A 25,260-nucleotide genomic window follows, 5' to 3' on the forward strand; every position below is an offset into this window, starting at 1 on the left:
GAGGTAGGCTTGTATTGCTGTGAACGTCCCTGCTTTTGTTGCATACAGACTTAGGACAGTTGTGTTTCCATTTGTGCAAGAGCCTTTTTCATTTTCTTTTTGATTTATTTGTTGACCCATTGGTTGTTTAGTAGAGAGTTGTGTGGTATCCATGTGTTTGTTTTCTTTCAGTTTCCATTTTGTGAGTCGTTTGTAGCTTCATAATGCTGTAGTTAAAAAGAAGATGCTTTACACGATTTCATTCTTCTTAGATGTACTGGGAATTGTTCTTTGGTCCAACATGTTATCAGTACTGGATAATGTCATATGTGCCCTTGAGAAGAATGTATCGTCGGCAATGTTTGGTTGGAATGTTCTCTGCACACCTGTGAACTTCATCTGATCTCTGTCATTTAAAGCCATCGACTGATTTAAGTGAGATAATGAACTCCTCTACTTTTATCGTATTACTGACATTTTCTTCCTTTATATCCTTTAATATTAGTTTCATGTATTTAAGTCTTCCTATATTGGGTACATAAATATTTATGAAAGTTATATCTCCTTCTCAGATTGGCCTTTGTTTTAAATCATGATATAAATCTTTTTCCCTCTTGTCTGATACAAGTGCTGCTGCTGCAGGTTTCGATTTGTGTGGAATTTATTTTTTTCCATCACTTTACTTTCAGTCTGTGTGTGTTTCGACCTGAAGTGAGTCTCTTATACACAGGGCTTGCTTTTTCTTATCCAATCATTCACCCCATGTTGACTGGCACATTTAGCCCATTTATATTTAAAGCAATTATTAATAGCTGTGTACTCACTGCCATTTTGTTTGTTGCTTGCCGGAATTCTTATGGTTTCTTTCTTTCTTTTGGTCTCTTCCTCTGTGGTTTCATGACATCCTCAGTCCTCTTTTTTTTTTGTATATTTACTGGAGGTTTTAGCTTTATCAGGAGGATTTACATATAACAGTTTATATTTAGTCTATTTTAAGTTAATAACAACTTAAGTTTTAACATATTCCAAAGCTCTACCTTTTTACAATCCTCACCCCAACCCCCACGTTTTAGGTTTTTAAGGTCACGTTTTCCATCTCTCTATTTTGTGTACATACTTGTATATCTCACCTAATTATTGTAGTTATAATTACTCTTACTACTTTTGTCTTTAATCTTCTATACTAACTTTACAAGTGATCTGTTCACTACTGTATACTTACCTTTACCAGTGAGATTTATTGTTTTGTAGGCGTTGTTACTAGCACCCTTTGTTTTTAGCTTGAAAAGTCCCTTACACAAGCCTAACACGAAGTGTTAGAGCTTGATGAACTTTAGCTTTTGCTTGCCTGGGACACATTTTTCTCTCTCCAATTCTGAATGATAAACTTGCCAGGTAGTGTTCTTGGTTGGCCTTTTGTTTGAGCACTTTGCATGCATCTGTTTGTCCTTCTGGCATAGGAAGTTTCTGCGGACAAATCTGATCATCTTTTGGGGTTTCCCTAGCACGTGTCCAGCTGGTCCAGTTCTGTTTTATTCCATCTTCTTTGGAACTCCCCTCGTGAAGTTTTCGCTTATTTGTTCATTTAGAGTGAGCACGAGGGAGAGAGGATGTTAAGCAGGCTCCACACCCAGCACGGACCCCAGCCCAGGGCTTTTGCTCTCACAGACCATGAGACATGGCCCGGACTGAAGTGAAGAGTTGGATGCTTAACCAGCTGAGCCACCCAGGCGGCCCAGCTCTGTGACTTTTATTGGGTACTTGTTTCTCTCTTCTGTCTCCTTGTGGAAGTCCTCACTATGTCCATCCATTCTCCTACCCAGTTCGGTGAGCACTTTTATGGCCATTATTTTCAACTCAGCAGAAAAAGGCCCCAAGAAAATAGAGGTAAGTGATATACCTAAATTTTTACCTTCCTCTTTCATTCAGAACACTCTATCTCTGTCTCTTCATTTTCCTGGAGTCTGGGTTGGTTTGGTGCATTTGTTAAACCACAGCTTCTCTCAGTCTTGAGGGCATCACCTCTTGTTGAGGATGAAACTTACTCAACCCTGATCTCCCTCTTGGTGCTCTCTCCCCCCTTTGTGATACTCTAAGCAGCCTGTTGTATTTTCACTGGCTCCCAGTGGTTAAGGTTGCACCAAGGACCTATCATGGTCTCACAGGGGAGGATCTCCGTGAGCATCACGGTTCAGGCTGCTCAGATGCCAGACCCTCAGGTAGCAACTTAGAAGGTTTGCCAGCGTCTGGAGCACTGGGTCATAGGCTAAGCCTGCTACCCGCTGGAGCCGGGCCCTGGGGCCGGCCGACATAAAAACCAGGGCAACACATGTGTGTGGAGATGGCCCTTTGGGATCTCCTGGCTCGCTCTGGAGGGTGGCAGAGGAAGGGCTCAAAGCTCATGCCTGCCCTACAGGGTGCGGTGCACGGATCCCTGCCTGGCTTTTGATAGATGGGTGTTTAAGTAGAGGCCTGCACCTGAGACTGCATCTGTCTTTCACTAACAGACTGGGGTTCTTGGACTCTTGCCTTTTGCTGTGCCCTGAGGGGGTGGGAGATGCCAAAATTGGGGCAGAGGAGGGTAGCAGCGCCTTTCCAGGAGATACTGGCGTGAGGGAAAGAGAAAGTGCGTGATGCCTCCATCCTCATAGCGCACCCCTGCAGGCCTTTATAGAAGGGCGTCAAGTGAGGCGTCTGGCCCTCAGGGTGAGGTTTTTATAGAACAAATCAGCCCTTTTCACTTAAAGTCTGCGTGCCTCTCCATCACTGCCTCTGTCCTGGGGCACGACACCCCCTTGGAGCCTTGTGGGGTTTTGGGGTGTGAGACCCACTGGTTTTCAAAGTTAGATGTTTTATGGACTCCTCTCTCAGCTGCATGTCTGAAGAGCTGGGGCGCCCAATGTGGGGTACACACCCTTTTCTCCTCAGGCACCATCCCCAGGTTGAGTTAACCTGCTGATCGGGGGTCACCACCGCAGCGGTGGGGCTGATGGTGAGAAGGTGCTGTAGTTGTTTCCTTGTTTGGCTAAGGTGTGAAAGTCACTTAGCTAGTTTTGGGTTTTTTTTCCCCACTCTGAAGAAATTGTTCTATATCTAGCCGTAGATTCAATGTGTCCTCAGCAGGTGAGTTCAGAATCTTCCTGCATCGCCATTTTGAACCAGGACCACCTCCTCTTCTTCTGTTAAGGACTCAGGACTCCCATGGCTAATCCAGGATTATCTCTCCTGCTGAAGGTCAGCTGATTAGCAACATTAAACCCTTATGCGCAAATGTAACATTCTGGGGATTAGGACAGGGACATCTACAAAGGGCTGTATTCTGTCTGCTGCCCTTGATAAAGGACAGTTTTCAAGGGTCGATAATGGTGGTATCACAAAGCCATTGTAGTGCCCATCTGATAGCCCAGTCTTGTAGTCTAGTTTTGCACCGCGGCCTGTCCGGTGGGTTTTTTTGGAAGTACATGTTGACTGACACACAAAATCTGGTAGCTTTAGAGTATCTTGCACTCTAAAGAAACACTTTCTCACCTTACCGCCAGTCTTCTGCCCTTTCACACCTCGCATGGGTCTTCTGTACTGCGGATGTCAGGAAGGGCTCCACCTATAGAGACAAAGGCATCTCATGTCTTCTGTTCATTTCAAAACCTTTTAGGGGCACCTGGGTGGCTCAAGCTCAGAAACTGGAGCCTGCTGTGGATTCTGTGTCTCCCTCTCTCTCAAAAAACTGTTTTTAGAGGGAGCATACCTGGGTGGCTCAGTCAGCTAATAAGCATGAGACTTCAGCTCATGTCATGATCTCACAGTTTGTGGGTTCCAGCCCTGCCTCGGGCTCTGTGCTGACAGCTTGGAGCCTGCATCTCTCTCTCTCTGTCAAAAATAAACATTAAAAAAATTACACAAATTTTTAGAGGTTTTTTTAGAGGACTTTATTTATGGATTTCTATTAATAGGTTGACCTTTGCACCCCCTCCCCACCCTGTCTTTTCCTAAATTACTCCACCCAAAACAACAGGGCCACACCTCATATCTCATTACGCAGCAGACGTTTGGGCACAGGGGAGAGAAGCCTTGACTAGAACACTATTTCCGGTACTTGATTTGCTGGCCTTTGCTGCATTCGGGTGGAGGACATATTTTGGAACTACAGTTCGAAGCAGCTCCGATCTCTTCTCTGTGGTTAGCCTGTGCTCCCAGGGAAGAGTTCAGTTTTGTAAATGTTTCGGTGGGTTCCTCCGCTTCACACAACAAGTCTGAAAAACTCCCATCCGGGGGGCCTTGGTGGTTCAGTCGGTTAAGTGTCCGACTTTTAAATAAACTTTTCTTTCTTTTCTTTTTTTTTTTTGTTAAAGAAAAACTATCGTCTGTAAGTTTCCTTCTGGGGCTGTAATTCCCTCCAATAAACCTGATATTCTGGGATAACTGGTTTGAAGGAGTGGTTTCACACCCACAGTGACTTCACATCGAATCCTAAACGTGGTATCTGTGGATGCCAGGGGACGCATACGCACCCGCCGCTGTGGTGATGCACTCGCCTGTGTCTTTATTCCTGTCCTCGGAACAGCCCTGCAAGGGGAGAGGGATGCCATGTATTGAAGGTTCATTTAGCAGAATACTGGTAGAAATTTATACCAGGTGGGATCTATGTTCCCCATGGCCCCCATCAGTTCTGCCAAACCTGTCAACAAATAGGTTTACAGCAGCTTTGCTTATAAATTTGCAAAAAAAAGAGCTGGGAACTTCAGCGCCCGCCAGTAGAGGGTTAAAGAATTTCTAGCGCACCCTTGAAGTAGAACATTTACAGGCCTTAAAAAGAATTAGGTGGAGGGGCAGCGGGGTGGCTCAGTCAGTTAAGCATCTGACTTCGGCTCAGGTCATGGTCTCAAGGTTCGTGGGTTCAAGCCCCGCGTTGGGCTCTATGCTGATAGCTCGCAGCCTGCTTCAGATTCTTTGTCTCCCTCTCTCTCTCGAAAAAAACTTAGAATTAGGCCAACATGTCTATTAATGGATAGAAAAGTCCCACACACACAAAACCGAGTGTGTGTGCATGCGCACATGCTTGACATCTTTATGTAGTTATAAAATGTAAACTGGTTTTTCCAGAAATCGCCACCAGAAAGAGAACAACAAAGAATTACTACAGATGGGGAGAAAGGGAGCATTCACAATCAATCATTTAACTTTTCATTTTCTACCTTTTTGTGCTGTTAAAAAGAAAATGTACATAGTTGAATAATATTAAGTCAACTAGAATTATCTCCATGGTAACACTGGCCTTTAAAAAAATTTTTTAAAAGCTTTACACTTATTTGTACTTTTTCCTACAAAAGCCTCTAGGAGTAAAGAAGGCAGCTCCGTTTATCCTGAGGGAGAGCCCTGTCTGGCCAGTTAGGAGAACAGCACGAGGGCCCAGCCTTCTGTACGACCCCTTTGCTCATGCTGCCTGCCTAGGGTGACCGTGTTAATTTATCCTCCCAACCAAGACAAGTCTGTGAGTGGAAGGGGTTGCTAACAGGACCATGGAGACCAAGCATGAATCGAGAACGTTCTGGGTGCTCCTGGACCGGCTGACTTGTCACGTGCAGCTTGGCACCTTTTTTACTACCTGCAGAAGGACGTCCCCGCGAGGGCTCACTGCAGTTTTGTTTTTGTTGCAGCAAAATCTGTCAAGGTGAAAATCAAGCTCAATAAAAAAGACGAGAAAGGCCGGGACAAAGGCAAAGGCAAGAAAAGGCCGAACCGAGGGAAAGCCAAGCCCGTAGTGAGCGATTTCGACAGCGATGAGGAGCAGGAGGAAAATGTAAGTGGGCCGGGCTGTGACGCGGGCCCAGGAGCCCACCCCCCTCCTTCCCTCCTCTGTAACCTTCTTTATTTTCCAGAAATGGAAACATCAAGACCAGGGGAGAGTTCGTCATTCAGGGATGTGAACTAAAGCTGAATGACGCAGGACAAAGAATTCTGGTCTTTGTGTTCAGTGCTGTTTCATAGTCTTCCAAAACCAGTCACTCCCGGTGCCTTTTCTCCTTCGTCTTCCCGCCACTTACCCACCCGGTAGTCTCCATGGCAGGGTGTTCTTCATGGTGGAAGAATTCAGGAGCATTTATGGAGCCTGGCCCTGAAATAATCACCTTCCCGTGCAATACCACACCTGATGCTTCTCTTACCAGCAACGTATCCCAGAAGCCAGGCCCATGGCTGTAGGTGCTTTGCCCCAGGTCATGGCAGCAGACAGCACAGCCCTGTCCCTGGATGCGGGCAGCACGTGGCACCGGCGGCAGAAACTGCTGCTGTCGAGCCTGGAGAAGCACCGTCCATGTATTCACTTTCCTCAAGACCTCGGGTTCTCTCGGTCCAGAAAAATAAAATAAGTAACATTTTGGTCTGTTTGCTAGTTTGGTCCGGCTGCAGGGCACCCCCATTTGGGTCTGATGAAACCATCTGAGAATCCTGGAGAATCCCGGCCCCACACCTGGCCTTTACCCTTGCCTCAGGCTTTGTGAAATACATTTAAAATGCTGTGTTTTCTTTGGAAGACTCACCCCCGAGTAGACCTCAAACGATGGTACTTTCAGCTCTGGTGAATTTTCTAAACCCATAGTGTTAAAAATAATAATCATCAGCCTTGAACTTTCCATGCCACAGTGAAAGAGAACAAGACAGTAGGGCAGAGGGTGGGGCGTCCTTTGGGATTTCCCAGCAGGGGCTCCCCTTTTTAGCTTGGATTCCTCGCAGGTGTCTTGCCCATCTTGGCACAGAATGAAGAGACTTGGGTTGACTCTAAAATGTCGCTTTTCTACCTTGCCGTGGGATGGTTTGTGACGTCGTCTTCTTAGATGTCATCTCATTCATTTTGTCTTGTTTTTATTTTTAGGAACAGTCAGAAGCAAGCGGGACTGACGATGAGTGATGAGTATGGACCTTTTTTTCCTCGGTAGAATGGAGCTCCTTCTCCCCTCTCTCATTTCTACCCAGTGAGTTCATCTGTCCTATGGGCACTGGGTTGTTTCTATATCATCTTCATTTAAAAACTAGCTTTAGGATAGTGCCAGACAAACATATGATATCATGGTGTAAAAACACACACACACACACACACACACACACACACACAAATATTTGTAACATATTGTGACCAAATGGGCCTCAAAGATTCAGAGATTAAAACAAGCAAAGCTTTTGATGGAAAATATGTGGGTGGATAGTATATTTCTATGGGTGGGTCTAATTTGGTAACGGTTTGATTGTGCCTGGCTTTACCACCTGTTCAGATGAGAAGATTTTTTTTGTCTTTTTGTAGCACTGATAACCAGGAGAAGCCATTAAAAGCCACTGGTTATTTTATTTTTCATCAGGCAATTTTCAGACTTTTTATTTGTTCGGTATTGGGTTTTTTTTTTTTTTTTTTTTTACACTGTGGTACATATAAGCAACTTTAATAGGTGATAAGTGTACAGTAGTTAGATTTCACCTGCATAGACATTTTTCCATTTTATGCTCTATGATCTGAAAAGCTTTTTGAACTGTATAAGATTTATGTCTACTGTAAACATTGCTTAAGTTTTTTGTTTTTTGTTTTTTTTTGGCTCTTGATTTAAAAAAGAAAAAGTTCTGTTGAAAACGCTATTGAATATTGCAACCTCTCTAGTGTATTGGATGGCTTCTCTGTCACCCCGACCTCCTATGTTACTGATGTGTATCGTCTCCTCCTCCCTAAAGTGTACTTAATCTTTGCTTTCTTTGCACAATGTCTTTGGTTGCGAGTCATAAGCCTGAGGCAAATAAAATTCCAGTAATTTCCAAGAATGTGGTGGTGGTGCTTTCCTAATAAAGAGACAATTTAGCTCCACAAACACTGCCTCTTGGTTTTTTCTTTGAGTTCTAGGGGATTGTAACCCTGGTGCCTGAGTGAAGGTCTCCTGCAGAGGGCTGGGCAGTCTCTTACTCCAGAGAGCGTGGTAAGGGGAAAAATAAATGATTGATTGATTGATAGATAGCCAAGAGAGGCAGTCTCCTGGGATGAACCAGGTTGGTCACAAGGGACAGGAGCCCATTGCTTTTGTGACTTTACTCTCCAGCAACGGGAGACATTTGCTGCCATGGACCAAGCCACACCAAGCCCCTGCCCAACCTTTTCTAGTGCCTTACATTCTGTGTGCTAGCCAGAGAATCTGTATGGCAATATAGATTTGCAGTATACTGTGGTATGCAATACATCTCTATTAATATCTTCTGATTTTTCAAAGACCTCACAGGTGTTCAAGAGAAAAAGCCCAATTCTGTGCATCCATACACTCTCCTACTAAGACTCAACAGTGGTCAGTATTTCATCCCTCTCCCTTTTTTTATTAAACCACTTTGAAAATAAGTCCTAGCCGTCATGACACTTCACCCCTAAGTACTTGAGCACAAAGCCCCAGCGACTCAAGCCATCTCCTGCCTCCCACAATCCCGCACTCATTCCCAAGAGAATGAGCAGTAGCTTCCTAGTATTTCCTGGGTGATCACAGTCCCATTTCCCCCAGCGGTCTCCAAATTGTCTTGCATTTATTTGCTTTTACAAGTTTTCAAAGACCACCAGTGCCTTCTCTCTCAGGGACCTCATTACAACAGGGACCAACATAGAAAAGGTTTCTCTCCTCTCTAATAGGTTGATGAATCAGAACTGCCTTCGGAGAGTGCCGCAGTTCAGAATCACTGACAGCTCCTGCTTGGCATCTTGAAGGAAACCTGACCATCACAAAGTGCATCCTCCTGAGAAACTCCTTTGTCCCTCTGAAGAGTCCCTCTCCCGTCTGAATTTCCAGCTAGTCTGAGCATTACACAGTGTGCTGAGTTTCCTTCACCCTTTGTTGATAGAGTTTGCTGACCACAATAGGACTGGAGCCTCCCATCTGAGAATCAACTGTATTAGATGTTGTTAATGGTTTGGTTTCAGTTCAAGGAGAAGAGTCTTACTTCCCTGCTGCCATTGCTGTTTCCCATACTTGATGGACAAACTGGAATGTCTTCTCAGCCTCAGAGGCACTGCTGCTCTGACGCCATCCAGACCACTGCCTTTATGGTCCAGATTTCCTGTTGTGGAAGCACATCCTCTCATTCCAACTGCAGCTGGCGGTATGGTGTTCGCCCTGACTCCAGCACAGAGGAGAGGAGGTCCACACAACAGTGCTGGGGCGGTAGGGAGAGTGAGCACGCGTTAGTCACAGGGAAGCCATCCTGCACTGGGGTGCTGCTGCCTTTATATCCTCCTCATGACTGTCATTTGGTTCAGCTCAGGGAGCTGAGCCCGTAGGTGGGCTTAGTTCTTTCTAAGGTCTGTGGTTTGCTAGGAATGCAGGAAGGAAGCTAAGAGTATAGGGAAAGGTACTGACTGGATCCCTTAATGGGTTTATTTAATTATAGGAACCTGGTGAAAAAGGCATAGCTGGTGGGGTTCTTTTTTTTCCAATTAATATTTTTTAATGTTTATTTTTGAGAGAGCGAGAGACAGAGCGAGCAGGGAGGGGCAGAGAGTGAGGGAGACACAGAATCTGAAGCAGGCTCCAGGCTCTGGGCTGTCAGCACAGAGCCCGATGTGGGGCTCGAGCCCACAAACTGTGAGATCATGACCTGAGCTGAAGTTGGATGCTTAACAGACTGAACCCCCCAGGCGCCCCAAGAAGGCCTAGTTCTCGTTCCTCTTGTACAAGTGAGGGCCATGCAAACAAGAGACTGAGTAGCTGTGGCCAGTGCACCAAAGCTTGTGAGTGAGACTCTGGCTCCTAGGCCCAGTTCTGGGCAGCTTCTCTCCCTGCCTGTCCAGCAAGGGAGACGCGGAACCGGTGTGTTAATAAGCCCCCAGCTCCGACTTGCTCTACACCGGCGAACACAGCCAGGCTTACCTTACCCGTCAGGCTTGACTCAGTTCTTAGAATGCCCTGGATGAAACACCACTTTGCTCTGAGACCCAGTTTCCTGGGCTGGGCTCCTCTACCACCCTGGCTCTTCCTTCTCAGTGACCAGCCACTCACAAGGGCCGGGACCGTGTCCCTCAGACCCCAGCCGACATGGACCGCGCTGCTGCCCTCCAGGTGATTGTGACGCATGCTCCGGTTGAGAAAGCACCACCAGCGCCATCACCTTCTCCGTGTCTATCATTTCCCTCCTGGGAAACAATAGGACGCCACGTGTACCTGGGCTTGATGTACACGACTGGTACAGGTGTGTACATCCATCACCCGATAGCCATTCCAGTAAAATCAACAGAAATGAGAATAAGGGAAAAAGCCAAATATTTCCTCCCTCTCTCTCTCTCTCTGACACAGCTTTTCTGTCCTATATGTGACCAGGAAGCAGTCTTCATTGTGCTCCAATCGAACCTCACCCAGACTGATCAGGTGTAATACTTGGGGAAGTGTTTTGGGTCTGCTTAGCCCAAGGACAGAGACAGATTCTCTGCTCACGAATAAATGCAGTTCCCATGAAAATTTAATACTAACAGTCAATCTTCCTATACAGCTATCTGGGAACAATAGCCACATCTATTCCTCCTCTTAAAATTTTCCAAGTAAGAGCTACATCGAGCCATAGAGAGCACAGTCTGTCCCTACTCCTATGTACTGTCCAAGTGTATGACTCTCAGTGTTTCAGTCACTTGGGGAGAGACCATCAAAATTGATGAGGCATAGCGTGAGAAGCAATGATGGATAGGTCTAGAATTGCTTAGAGGTATGCGCAGGTGAGCTGTCTTCACCACTGGTGTGGTTTAGGACACTGGACTTAATGGAGAGTGGAAGGGGCATGTTCCAAACCACTGAGCCCTTTATGTAAGAAGGTATCTGTTTTCTGCATCACTTTCAGTAAGAATTTTCCAAAGGGATTTTCTAAATTGAATAAGGCAAAACAACTAAGTCAAGAGTATGGGGAAACCAGTTTCCTGTTTATAAACACTGGGTTTTATTATGTACAAGAAAGAAGCCTTTGTGAACCCAAGAAATGTTATGAATCAAGGCTCACTGTGAGATTATAAGCTTCAAAGAGAATGGATGCATGGTCCCTCCGCCAAATAGATCTTTAAAATTTTTTGCAAAAGCTTTAATTAAAGTCCAGTATAAAATGGACATGTGCCCGCCACAAATAGTGAAATAATACCAAAAAAAACCCCCACCCTAAATTCACCCCCACAAGGCAATCAGCAATAACAGCCTGATGTTCACATAAACACCTAGACTCCTATATACCATCAAAGGTCGGCTCCCCAGCTATCACCAACAGCACCTGTTAATAAGACGAGCTGAATTTATTGCCCGCTGCAGTAAGAGAGAATGCTACCTTGTTGGGAGCTTTGGTAGTTTGAAAGGAAAGGTCAAGGTCGGATTTTATTGCAACTTGTTCTCAGGTAGGTCTTTCAATGTGGGGAGTTGGTTAGAATTGCATAAAGATGACGCTATCATCATTTAGGATTGGGGGAAGTAGTAAAGCAAGGATTTCGGGTGGAGACTCAAAGGGTCTTAAGGCATGTAGATCAGTTTTGGTGCTTTGTTAAAGAGATAATGGGTCTTTGAGGAAGTTTGTGTAATGAACAATAGTTATTTGCTCGGGCAAGAGTCTCCTTGAATACTAAGACTGTGCTAATGAAGACCATGTAATTTTCAAGTTTTGTTGTGTTTTTAGAGCACACATGTAAGTGGGGGGGGGGGCGGGGAGTGAGACAGAGAGACTCTTAAGCAGGCTCCATGCCCAGTGCAAAGCCCAGCATGGGGCTGGATCCCACAACCCTGGGGACCCTGGGATCATGACCTGAGTTGAAATCAAGAGTCAGATTCTCGGGGCGCCTGGGTGGCTTAGTCGGTTAAGCGTCCGACTTTCGCTTAGGTCATGATCTCACAGTTTGTGGGTTCGAGCCCCGCGTCGGGCTCTGTGCTGACTGCCAGCTCAGAGCCTGGAGCCTGTTTCAGTCTGTGACTCCCTCTCTCTCTGGCCCTCCCCTGCTCACACTGTCTCTCTCTCTCTCTCTCCTAGAAATAAATTTTTAAAAATATATATTAAAAAAAAATCAGATTCTCAACCACCTGAGCCATCCAGGTGCCCCTAAAGTCATTTTAATAAAGACAGTAAGCAGCAGGGCCTCTGTGTGTATGTGTGTGTAAATGTTTTTTTTAATTCTTATTTTTTTAAGGACCATACTCCTCTCTGCACTGTGCCTTATTTTCTTCCAAGTCAACAGAGATTAAACTCAGTTTAAAAATTTTTTCCTGTAGTATAAGAACATTGTTTTCCTGTTCATTTTAAAAGGAATGTATGCACATTGTAGAAAACATGCAAAGTAAAGGATGCATGAAGGAGAAAGCACAGATATAGTACCATCCAGAGAGAAGTACTTGTTTCTTGTCTGGCATTCGAGGAGCTGGGACGTACTCTCTCCCGTTCGCACAAGGAAGAAGCCCAACACACTGAAAGCCAGCAGCTCCTGTTAAATGTGTCCGAGAACCGCAGTCACAGGGCAAACCACTGCTTCTACAGGTGAGGAGAGCAGCAGATGCGGAGAATCACCACCGGCTTCTCTGAGGCCGAAGACCAGAAGCAGCCGAGCAGAACCTAAGCTGTAACCAGTGAATTGCTGGAGGCTCTCTGGACAAGTTTGAGAGTTAAAAACACCAAGGGAGGGGCATCTGGGTGGCTCAGTGGCTTAAGCATCCAACTCCTGACTTCAGCTCAGGTCATCATATCAGTGTGTGAGTTCAAGCCCCACAGCTATCAATGCAGAGCCTCCTTGGAATTCTCTCTCCCTCTCTCTGTGCCCCTCCCCAACAAATGCTCGCTTGCTCGCTCTCAAATAAATCAACTTAAAGAAAAAAACACCACGAGACCCAGTGTTAGCAGGGCCTCCTCCTCCATGACTTACACTTCCTGCAGCCCATCAGTTTCTCACAGTGAGGATGTGAGAAAAATCCCCTTGGGCTTTGAGCAAAAAGAGGGGGAGAGTAGCTGGGTTTTTTAAATTTGTTTTAATGTCTATTTATTTTTGAGAGAGAGACAGAGACAGAGCATGAACAGAGGAGAGGCAGAAAGAGAGGAGACACAGAATCTGAAGCAGGCTCCAGGCTCCGAGCTGTCAGCACAGAGCCCTGACGTGGGGCTCAAACCCACGAACTGTGAGATCATGACCTGAGCCAAAATCAGACACTTAACCAACTGAGCCACACGGGAACCCCAAAAATAGATCCTTTTAAATATGCCCAGAATATTCTGTTCTTTTTAACAAGGCCTGTTCTCAACAGAAATGATTTTACTGGAGCCTAACCAACGTGGAAGAAGGGAAACACCCAACTCCAGGATAGGCTCGCCCGCCTTCATGCCTCTTGAAGCACAAGAGCTTCTCGTAATCCAAAAAGCACGTGTGAAGGTCACGGCCCCAGGTGCACTAAAAGACAGACTAATGTTGATTTTGTGCCCTGCGACTTTGCTGAATTCATGGATCAGTTCTAGCAGCTTTTGGTGGAGTCTTTGGGTTTTCCATGTCGAGTATCATGTCATCAGTGAAAAGTGAAAGCTTGATGAGTTTGGATCCAAACTTTGCCAGTTTGGATGCCTTTTATTTCATTTTGTTGTCTGATGGCTGAGGCTAGAACTTCCAGCACTGTGTTAAACAACAGTGGTGAGAGTGGGCATCTCTGTCATGCTCCTGATCTCAGGGGGAAAGCTCTCAGTTTTTCCCCATTTAGGAGGGTATTAGCTGTGGGCTTTTCTTATGTGGCTTTTATGATGTTAAGGTTTGTTCCTTCTCTCCCGACTTCCTTGAGGGTTTTTATTAAGAAAGTATTTTGTCAAATGCTTTTTCTTCATCTATTGACAGGATCATATGGTTCTTATCCTTTCGTCTATTAATGTGATGTATCACATCAATTGATTTGCAAATACTGAACCAGCCCTGCAGCCCAGGAATGAATCCCACTCGATCATGGTGAATAATTCTTTTAATATACTGTTTAATTTGAAGTGCTAGTATCTTGTTGAGAATTTTTGCATCCATATTCATCAGGGATATTGGCCTGTAGTTCTCCTAAACGAGGTCTCTATCTGGTTTAGGAATCACGGCAATGCTGGCTTCATAGAATGAGTCCAGAAGCTTTCCTTCTGTTTATGTTTTTTGGAACATCTTGGGAAGGATAGGTATCAGCTCTGCTTTAAATATCTGGTAGAATTCCCCTGGGAAGCCATGTGGCCCAGAACTCTTATTTGTTGGGAGATTTTTGATAACCGATTCAACGTCTTCACTGGTTATGGGTCTATTCAAATTTTCTGTTTCTTCCTAGTTGAGTTTCAGTACTGGATGGGTGTCTAGGAATTTTCCATTTCTTCCAGATTGTCCAGTTTGTTGGCATATAATTTTTCATTGTATTCTCTAATACTTGTTCATATTTCTGTGGTGTTGGTTGTGATCTCGCTTTCATTCGTGATTTTATCTATTGGGTTTCTCTCTCTTTTTTGAGAAGTCTGGCTAGAGGTTTATCAATTTTGCTTTCTTAAAAAACCAGCTCTTAGATTCATTGATCTGTTCTACCGTTTTCTGGGGGGGGGATTCTATATTTATTTCTGCTCTGATCTTTATTTTTTCTCTTTTTCTGCTGGGTTTGGGGTTTCTCTGCGGTCTGCATATAGTCCCTTTAAGGTGTGTGGTTGGGTTTTCTAGTTGGAATTTTTCTTTCTTGAGATAGGCCTGGATTGGAATGTATTTTCCTCTTAGGACTGCCTTTGCTGCATCCCACTGGGTTTAGACTGTTGTCTTTTCATTTTCATTTGCTTCCATACATTTTTAAATTTCTTCTTTAATTGCCTGGTTGACCCATTCATTCTTTAGTAGGATGTTCTTTAATCCCCCTGCATTCGGAGGCTTTCCAGATGTTTTCTTTTGGTTGACTTCAAGTTTCATAGTATTGTGATCTAAAACTATACATGGTATGATCTCAATCCTTTTACATTTATTCAGGGCTGTTTTGTGACCCAGTACATGATCTATCTTGGAGAATGTTCCGGGAGAATGTACTCCAATATTTATAGCAGCACTTTCAACAATAGCCAAATTATGCCAAGAGCCCAAAGGTACATCAACTGATGAATGGATAAAGAAGATGTGGTATATACAGGGGCGCCAGGGTGGCTCAGTCAGTTAAGTATCTGACTTTGCTTGTAGCTCGTGAGTTCAAGCCCTGCATTGGGCTCTGTGCTGACAGCTCAGAGCCTGGAGCTGCTTCAGATTCTGTGTCACCCTCTCTCTCAATGTCCCTCCCCTATTCATGCTCTGCCTCTCTCTCTCTCTCTCTCAAAAATAATAAAACATTAAAAAAAAAAAAAAAGAAATGGCATATACATGTATAATCAAATACTACTTGACAATGACAAATAATGAAATCATGCCATTTGCAACAATGTGGATGGAGCAAGACTGTATTATGCTAAGTGAATTAAGTCAGTCAGAGAAAGACAGATATTTTATGTTTTTACTCATAGGTGGAACTTGAGAAACTTAACAGAAGACCATGGGGGAATGGAAGGGGAAAAAATAGTTTCCGACAGAGAGGGAGGCAAACCAGAAGAGACTGTTAAATAGAACAAACTGAGGGTTGATGGTGGGGGGGGGGGCGGGCAGGCAAAGAGGGGAAAATGGCTGATAGGCCTTGAGGACACCACTTGTTGGGATAAGCACTGGGTGTTGTATGTACGCAGTGAATCATGGGAATCTACCTCTGAAGCCAACAGTACACTGTTTACGCTGAATGTTAGCTAACTTGACAATAAATTATATTAAGAATAAAGAAAAAAAAAGACTGAGACCAGAGCACAAGCCTAGAGAATGGGGCTCCTCCCCCAGCAAGAGAGAGAGGGGAGGACAGAGGATCCCAAGCAGGCTCTGTGCTGACAGCAGTGAGCCTGATGCGGGGCTTGAACTCACGAGCTGTGATATCATGACCTGAGCCAGAGTCAGACACTCAACCGAGCCACCCAGCTGCCCCATCAGGGGATATTTTTAAAGTCTCTAGGGAAACCCAAAGATCACAAAGGAGACAAGCAAGGACACTAGAGGGAAATTTAGCCCCTGACACCCACAGCAAACAGTGAACAGAGGCAGATAAACCTAAAATGTCCCATTGAGGCCTGTTTGCCTAACACATCCTGACTTTTCCACTGAGTACATTATATCCTACTTGCAACAAAGAAAACGACAAGGCACACTAAAACACAAAACCCATTGTGAAGACACAGCATCTGGAAGAAACTAGATATGGCAGAGATGTTGGAATTATCAGGGAATTTTAAACAACTAATTAACACGGTAATGCGCTGATGGAAAAAGTAGGAAACATTGCAAGAATATGGGTAATGTAAGCAGAGGGATGGAATTCAATCAAAAGTAAACACTAGAAATTAAAAAAAACACTAACAAAAATGAATGCCTTTGACAGGCTTATCAGTAGACTGGTCACAGCCAAGAACTATGGGACGATTAGAAAGATGTACTATATGCATAATGGGAATACCAGAAGGAAAAAAGAATAAGGAACAGAAGAAATATTTGAAGCAATAATGACGGAGAATTCCCAAAACTAATGACAGACACCAAATCCAGGAAGACAGATCCAAAAAGCTTAAAGAAAACCAAGCAGGTTAAATACAAAACAAAACAAAACAATCCTACACTTAGGCCTATCATATTCAAACTCCAGAAAATTAAAGACACAGAAAAACAGCTTGAAAAAGCCAGTGTGTGAGAGGAGGTGAGGGGGATGGATGCCTTACCTATACAAGAATAGGAATTACATCAGAATCTCCTCAGAAACTACACAAGAGAGTGAAGTGAAATATTTAAAATGTTAAAAGAATCAACAACCTAGCATTCTGTGCCTAGATAAATTATGCTTCAAAAGGGAAGAAGAAATAAACACATTCTCAGACACAAAAATTGAGGGGGGGGGTGTCCTGCTTTGCAAGACACATTAAAATACGTTTTTTTAAAAATTTTTTAAAAATGTTTATTTCTAGGAGAGAGAGAGAGACCGTGAGCAAGGGAGGGTCAGAGAGAAAGGGAGTGACAGACTCTGAAACGGGCTCCAGGCTCTGAGCTGGCAGTCAGCACAGAGCCCGACGCGGGGCTCGAACCCACGAACCGCGAGATCATGACCTAAGCGAAAGTCAGATGCTTAACCGACTAAGCCACCCAGGCGCCCCTAAAATACGTTTTTAAAGAAGAGGAAAACCATATAGGTCAGAAACTTGGATTTATGTTAAGAAAGGAAGAGCACTGGAAAGGAGACTAAATGAAGGTAAAATAAAAACCTCATGTTTCTTATTCTTAACTGATCACACAGGTACGAGTCTGTTGGAAATAATAATAGCCACAAAGTATTCCACGAGTATAGCTTATGGATAAGTGAAATGAATAGGCGTGAATATACAGGGTGGGAGGGAGGAAATGGAAATACTTTGCTATAAAATACTTGCACCCCACAGAGTGGTTTAGTGTTCTTCAAACGGGACTTGTCTTAGTTGTATATGTATATTGTCAACTCTAGGGCAACCAATAGAAGTGTGTGTGTGTGTGTGTGTGTGTGTGTGTGTGTGTGTACACATATATATGTATGTATATATACATATATATGCTGAGAGAAAAAAATGGAATTATATGAAATATGTAAAACCACAGTAGGTAAAGAAAGACAAAATAAAATAAAATCCAACAAATAGGAAGCAGTAACAAATATGGTAGTATTAATCCAAACATATCAACAATCACTTACAATGTCAATGGTTTAAATACACCAATTACAAGACACATCTTGTCACAGTGAACCACACACAAGACCCAACCTAATGTTGACTTTTTAAACTTAGAGACGCACAAAGACTACAAGTAAAGAAACAGAAAGATGCCCCAGGCTAACGCTAATCAAAAGGAAGGGGGAGTAGCTGTAATATCAGACCAAGTATCAAAGATAAAGAGAGTCGTCACATGGGAACATGATGATAAAAGTGTCTGTTCTCCAGAGAGTCACTCTTAAAATTTTTTCCCTTACGTTTGCTCCTGTCTATGTACTTTGCCCAGATTTATTAAGATATAACTTACACACAATACAATTTGCCCATTTTAAAAGTAGGGTTTTGGCATCTTCACAATCAAGATATAAACCATTTTTATTACCCTCCCAATTTCTCTCACACCCCTTTGCATCCCTTTGCTTCCTGACCCTCAGACTCGGGAAACCTTTCATCTGCTTTATGTCCCTGTAGTGTGGCCTTTTCTCGAAACTCATATAAGTGGAATACACATGATATGGTCTTCTGTATTTGATTTCTTTCATTTACCCTCATATTTCTGAGATGCATTTATGTTAAATAAGTATTCTGTGCCTTTTTATTACTGAGTACTATTTCATTATATGAATACCTCACAATTTATCTCTTCACTACATGATGGACATGTGGGTTGTTTCCAGTTCTTGGCCAGTTCTTGCCATTTATAATATGGCAAAAAATATGGCAATATTTGTTGCCATAAATATTGGAGTACAAATATTTGTATTCACATGTCTTCAGTCCTCTTAAGTTGAACGAACAGAGGAATGAGGTTGTCGGATCTACGGTAAGGATCTAACTTTATAAGATAATGGCCATCGAATATCTCTATGAGGGGGAAGAAAAGGTCTCCAACCCTTATACCTCATACCACACACAAAAATTAACAGTGAATCAAAATGGATCTTAAATTTATGAGCTAAAATAGTATATTTATAAAAGAAAACAGGAAAGACTTCTTAAATGGGACACAAATAGCATGAATCCTAAAAATAAATGTTTTTTGACAAGACAGACTTCTTCAAAATTAAAAATCTTTGCTCTTTGGGAAATACAGTTAAAATGACAAGGTGAGTCACGAAGTAGGAAAAAGTATTTGGAAGCAGATATCTGAAAAAGAGCTTGTTCAAGGAATAGGCATAAAGATTGCTTATGATTCGTTAAAAAGACAAACGATCCAGGGGTGTCTGGGTGGTCCAGTTGGTTGAGCTTTGACTTATGATTTTGGCCCAGGTCATGATCCCAAGGTTGTGGGATGGAGTTCCATGTTGGGTTCCATGCTGACTCTCTCTCTCCCTTCCTCTCCCTCCCCCGCCTTCTCCCCCCACCCCCCACCCCCCACCCCCGCTCTGGGAGGGGAGGGGAAGGGAAGGGCCTTTCTAATTGAAAGGTAAGCAAAGGGACGCCTAGGTGGCTTAGTCTCTTAAGCGTCTAACTCTTGATTTCGGCGTCATGATCTCACGGTTCCTAGAGTTCAAGCCTCACATCAGTCTCCGCATTGACAGTGCAGAGCCAGCTTGGGATTCTGTCTCCCTCTCTCTCTGCCCCTCCCCTGTTTGCACTGTCTCTGTTTCTCTCAAAATAAATAAACTTTAAAAAAAAAGTAAGCAAAATATTTGAACAGACACTTCATAAGAGATGTATGAATGCTCCCTAAAACCATGAAAAAATGAAAAGATGTTCAATATCCCTAATCATTAAAGAAAAGCAAAGTAAAACGTCAGTGAAATGCCATTACACACCTGACAGAATAGCTCAAGTTAAAAAGACAGACGACGGAAAGGGCTGACCCGATGTGGAATAAGTGGAATTCACGCGGTGCTGGTATGAAGGCAAAAAACTTTGCTGCTCCTGATTTCAATAGCTGTACAATCTCCCAATAAATGTGGCAAAATTTAGATAACCTTTACTCTTCTAGCAGATATCTGAGTTCATACTGGCTGGAGTTTTGGTGGTCATTATAAATAAATCTAGAAAATCATTAAACTCACTGTGACTATCATTGTCTGTATTTTTAAAAACAAATTGGCAGAATTACATATAAATCATTGATGAAAACAATGATTTGCTTTCTTCCAATGACACAGGAATTTAATTTAAAAAAATACTAAAGTTGATGGCTTTCTTGGTCATGGTTATGCTCATCAGTTAAACCAAACCTACTAAGCGCTTATGATTTTTTTTTAAATTTTTTAGAGGGTTTTTTTTGGTGTTTTTTTTTTTGTTTTTTTTTTTTGAGACAGAGAGAGACTGAGCATGAGTGGGGGACGGGCAGAGAGAGGGAGGGAGATAGAATCGGAGGTGGGGTCCAGGCTCTGAGCTGTCAGTACTGAGCCCGATGTGGGGCTGGAACTCACAGACCATGAGATCATGACCTGAGCCAAAGTCGGATGCTTAGCCAACTGAGTCACCCAGGCGCCCCTTCCATCTGCTTTTTAAAAGGCCCTGCAAAATTACTTTACCTTGTCTTTTTTTACCCTCAAGCCCTTAGGTTTTTAAATACTTTTCCTTTTTTTCTAATTTTAGAGAGAGAAAGTGTAAGCAGGGGCGAGGGGCAGGGAGAGGGAGGGAGGGAGGAACGGAGGAAGAGAGAGAGAGAATCTTAAGCAGACTCCATGCTCAGCACAGTGCCTGACAGAGGGCATGATCCCATGACCCCAGAATCATGACCTGAGTCAAAATCAAGAGTCAGACACTCAACTGACTGAGCCACCCAGGTGCCGCAAGCCCTTAATTTTTTAAAAGCAGATTCTGGGTTTGAAAGAGGGGCTTATGCTTGTGTGGAAAAGGCATTTTTATTGTGGCAGGGAAAGGTCTTCAGAAAGCAACGTGACTACATTCAGCCCTGTCATTGCATTTTGTAAAATAGGGCTTTTCCAGATGCTGGAAGGCAAAATCTGGGAACATTGGGGCATAAGGTCTAGTTCTTTGCCAGCCCCCTGTGCTGACAGGAATCTCCGCACAAGATCATTATCCACCCTTGGGTTCCTCAAGGAACATTCTCAGCCTGGCAGTCCCTGGGAAGCTGGCTCTTAAGGGAGATAAGACTAACTGTAAATCGCCTCTCTGTAGTGAAGTTCTGAGTTTAATGTTCACTGAGGTGTATAGAAATACCATGAATTTTCTCTTTTTAAGTAGATTAGGTATGTGGAATACTTGCAATGTGACCCCAGGGGTAAACCCCACCAGTGAGGGGCAATTTATAGTAATAATTCACATGCAAATAATTCCAGAGAAGTCATATTTATTCTAGCATTCTTTAGGCTGGTTGATTTGGAGAAACGATACAACTCCATTTAAGAGCTTTTTAATACTAAAATGTGTAGGGAACCCCCAAAGGACCTTGAATAGCCAATACGATCTTGAGAAACAAAAAAGCTGAAGGTATCACAATGCCAGATTTCAAGTTATACTACAAAGCTATTGTACAACAGTATGGGACTGGCACAAAAACAGACACATCAATCAAGAGAACAGAATAAAGAGCCCAGAAATAAACCCACACTTACATAGTAATCTATTACAAAGGAGTCAAGAACATACAATGGGGAAAAGATAGTCTCTTCAATAAATGGTGGTGGGAAAACTAGAGAGCTGCATGCAAAAGAATGAAGTTGGACCATTTGCCTACACCATATAAAAAAAAGAAACTCAAAATGGATTAAAGACCTAAATATGAGACCTGAAACCACGAAACTCCCAGAAGAAAACATAGGCAGTACTCTCTTTGACACGGGCCTTAGTAGCGTTTTTCTAGGTATCTGCTCAGGCAAAGGAAACAAAAGCAAACAAAGTACTGGGATTATACCAAAATAAAAGCCTTCTGCACAACAAAGGAAAACAGCCACTACTGAATGAGAGAAGATACTTGCAACTGAAATATACAATAAGGGGTAAATATCCAAAATATATAAAGAACATATACAGCTCCATACCAAAAACCAGATTAAAAAATGGGCAGAAGACATGAACAGACACTTCTCCTAAGAAGACATACAGATGGCCAACAGACACAGGCAAAGATGCTCAGCATCACTAATCATCAGGGAAATGCAATCAAAACCACAATGAGATAACACCTCACAACTGTCAGAATGGCTAGAATCAAAAAGACAAGAAATGACAAGTGTTGGCAAAGACGTGGAGAAAAAGGAACCCATGTGCACTGTTAGTGAGAATGCAACCTGGTGCAGCCACTGTGGCAAACAGTATGGAGGTTCCTCAAAAAATTAAACAAGGTCATGTAATCCAGCAATACCACCACAGCATATTTACACAAAGAAAATGAAAACACTAATTCAAAAAGATACATGCACCCTTTGTTCATTGCTGCTTTATTTCCAACAGCCAAGATATAGAAGCAACTGAAGTATCCTTCAATAGAAGGGGTGTGTGTGTGTGTGTGTGTGTGTGTGTGTGTATAAAAGAATGAGACTTGCCATCTGCAACAACATGGATGGACCTCAAAGATATTATGCTATGTGAAATCAGTCAGAAAGGCAAATACCATACAATTTCATTTATATGTGGAACCTAAAAACGAAAGCAAATGAACAAATGACAATAGAAACAGACCCATAAATGCACAGAACTAGTGGTAGCCAGAGGGGAGGAAGATAGGAAGGTGGGCAAAATGGGTGAAGGGCAGTGGGAGGGGGAGCTAGAAGATTCCAGTTATGGAGTAAGTCAGTCACAGGTATAAAATCTACAGCATAAGGAAACTAGTCAAAGGTACTGTGATAGCATCATGGTGATGGATGGTAGCCACACAATGTTGCTGTGTTGTACAGCTGAAACTAATGTAACGTGTGTCAACTCTACTTCAATAGAATAAATTTTAAAAGAGCTTTCATTATTACACTGACTCAAGCATGGGCCCCATATATAAATAAATACTGTTCCTAGAAAAGAGCCAGCCTAACAGAATGTCACAAGTCACCAGGGAAGGGTTCTTTGTCCTATAGCAGGGTTAGGAAGAGGCTGTACTGTCTTTGTGGGGCATGACGTACTTGAGGTATCTAATTCTGAGCACCTTTCCTTCAGTGTGAATCAGCCCATATGACCCTGTAGAATTTCTATGGACTCACTAGGAACATTTTTTGAGAGTCTCAGTCCTCAATAAGCAGCCTAAAGAGGAAAAAGTTCCCTAGAGGTGAATACAGTTTCTGTTGCTTTCAAAGTGGCGTCCCACTTTTCAGTCTGTAACTTTGCTTTGATGACCCTCCTCCTTTATGAAACACACTAGGGTCTCCCATGCCAGGTCTTGTGCCTGGTGCTGGGGGGAAAGTATCAGGAAGAGAAAACTAGTACCTGTTCACATCTCCGCTACAACCAGGACCCCTTCCTGCTCACTGTCACCTTCTCTCCCTCCTCCATGGCCCATGATCTTACTAAAAGACCACCCCACCTAACAGCTGTGCAGGGGTATCTCATCACCTGAAAGGGTCTTGGAAATAGTCATCAGTTGGCCCTTAAACAACATGGATTTTAACTGCCTGGGTCCACTTATGGATTTTTTTTTCGTACAATTACAGGGCTACAGAAATATTTTCTCTTATAGTTTTTTTAACATTTTCTTTTCTCTAGTTTACCTTACTGTAAGAATACATTGTAGAATACATATAACATACAAAATATGTGTTAGTTGACTCAGTAAGGCTTCTGGTCAGCAGTAGGCTACTAGTAGTTAAGTTTTGAGGGAGTCCAAAGTTATACATAAATTTTCAGCTGTGAGGTGGGTTGGTGTCCCCAAACCCCTGTCATAGTCCAAGGGTCAACCATACCCCCTTCTTCAAGCTGACAGATGGCGCCTGGAAATAGAAATACAAGAAGAGATACTGAAGGTCTTTAACTATTTGATGATAATTTAGGGAAGACTGAGAAACCTGTCATAGGTTTCTGGAGAGAAGGGAAGGCACGAAAATTGAAGATGCAGACCAGAGTGAAAGAAACTAACAAAACGGAGAAAGTCAAGTCAAGGTGGCCCCAGGCTTAAGAAACTTCATCCATTCAATTATCCTGTATTTAGTCTTGGGAATACCTGGATTTTTAAACAGTACATTACACTAGCATTGCAGCTCAGAGTGGAGGCTCGTTCCTTAACTCAACCCCTCTTCTCCCCTGCAGTCCCCCTTGACTCAGGAAAATAATTGCAATACCACTTACCATGTACACTGCTCTAAGCAATTAGACAGACAGACAGACACACACACAAGTAAAGAGATAAAGATACAGATTCACTTGAAATCTTTCCAACAACAATAGATAGGCAGTATTATTCCTGGTTCAGAGGCTTTAGAGAGGTGACATGCCCATGGTCACTCATTTACAAGGTAGTGCAGCTGGGAGCCAATCTTCAGGGAGACCAGCTCGAGTCCTTTCTCTTAACCAGTACTCCAACTAGAACTTAACTAGTACTCCAACTAGAACTGAAGCCTGCCTCTCAGTGTCTCTTTTCTGTACTGGACTGTATGCTCCTTAGAGGACACAGACAATACAGATTATTCATCTTTGGGTGAACCCTTCTCCACCCAGCTGAGTAACGTGCACCAAAACAGTATATCACATAGATCACACCTACTGTCAATGCCAGCCCAGCATGTCTCCCATGGGATTCTTCTATGTGGTCTCTGTGTGGATAGCCTGGCACTTCTCCACCGCATGAGCCACCCTCTGGTCAGTGTTCATCGAAAACACCAATCTGATCACACTCCTCATCAGCTCAAATCATATCAGGGTTTCCTAGGAGACAACTACAGGTCCTTGGCACAATGACAAAGTCCTGCAAGGCTTGTTTCTGCTCACCTGCTTCAGCCTCACTACCCCACATACGGCACCCTAGACTAGCACCAAGCAGAGGAAATCTAACATATGTAATTTTCTATTTCCTAGTAGCCACATTTTAAAATGTGAAAAGAAAACAGGTGAAGTGAATTTTAATGGTATGTCGTATTTAACCCAATGCATTTCTAAAATGTTATCTCAACATGTCATCAATATGAAAAGTTAAAGATATTTTACTTTATTAAATTTTTTTAATGTTTCATTTATCTCTGAGACCGAGAGAGAGAGGGGGGCAGCGTGAGCAGGGGAGGGTCAGAGACACACACACACACACACACACACACACACACACACACACACTCACACACACAGAATCAGAAGCAGCCTCCAGGCTCTGAGCTAGCTGTGAGCACAGAGTCCGACACGGGGCTCAAACCCACGAACCGTAAGATCATGACCTGAGTCGGGGCGCCTGGGTGGCTTAGTCAGTTAAGTGTCTGACTTTCGCTTAGGTCATGATCTGGCGGTTCGTGGGTTCGAGCCCCGCGTCGGGCTCTGTGCTGACTGCCAGCTCAGAGCCTGGAGCCTGTTTCGGTCTGTGACTCCCTCTCTCTCTGACCCTCCCCTGCTCGCGCTGTCTCTCTCTCTCTCTCTCCTAGAAATAAATAAAAC

At 43.4% G+C, this 25,260-nt stretch overlaps 1 protein-coding gene across 1 annotated transcript in view; it reads left to right on the plus strand.

The window, feature by feature from the left end:
• SMARCA2 (SWI/SNF related, matrix associated, actin dependent regulator of chromatin, subfamily a, member 2) overlaps positions 1-7,826 on the plus strand; it is a 180,780-nt gene extending 172,954 nt beyond the window's left edge. The window contains exons 33-34 of the mRNA XM_039230804.1: positions 5,634-5,776; positions 6,848-7,826. Coding sequence (XP_039086735.1) covers positions 5,634-5,776; positions 6,848-6,883 — 179 coding nt within the window. The 3' untranslated portion in view covers positions 6,884-7,826. The remainder of the gene's footprint in view (positions 1-5,633; positions 5,777-6,847) is intronic.
• The last annotated feature ends 17,434 nt before the right edge of the window (positions 7,827-25,260 follow it).

The sequence above is a fragment of the Hyaena hyaena genome, unplaced genomic scaffold (genome assembly GCF_003009895.1).
Source record: "Hyaena hyaena isolate Hyena2069 unplaced genomic scaffold, ASM300989v1 scaffold_51, whole genome shotgun sequence".
Taxonomy (NCBI): domain Eukaryota; kingdom Metazoa; phylum Chordata; class Mammalia; order Carnivora; family Hyaenidae; genus Hyaena; species Hyaena hyaena.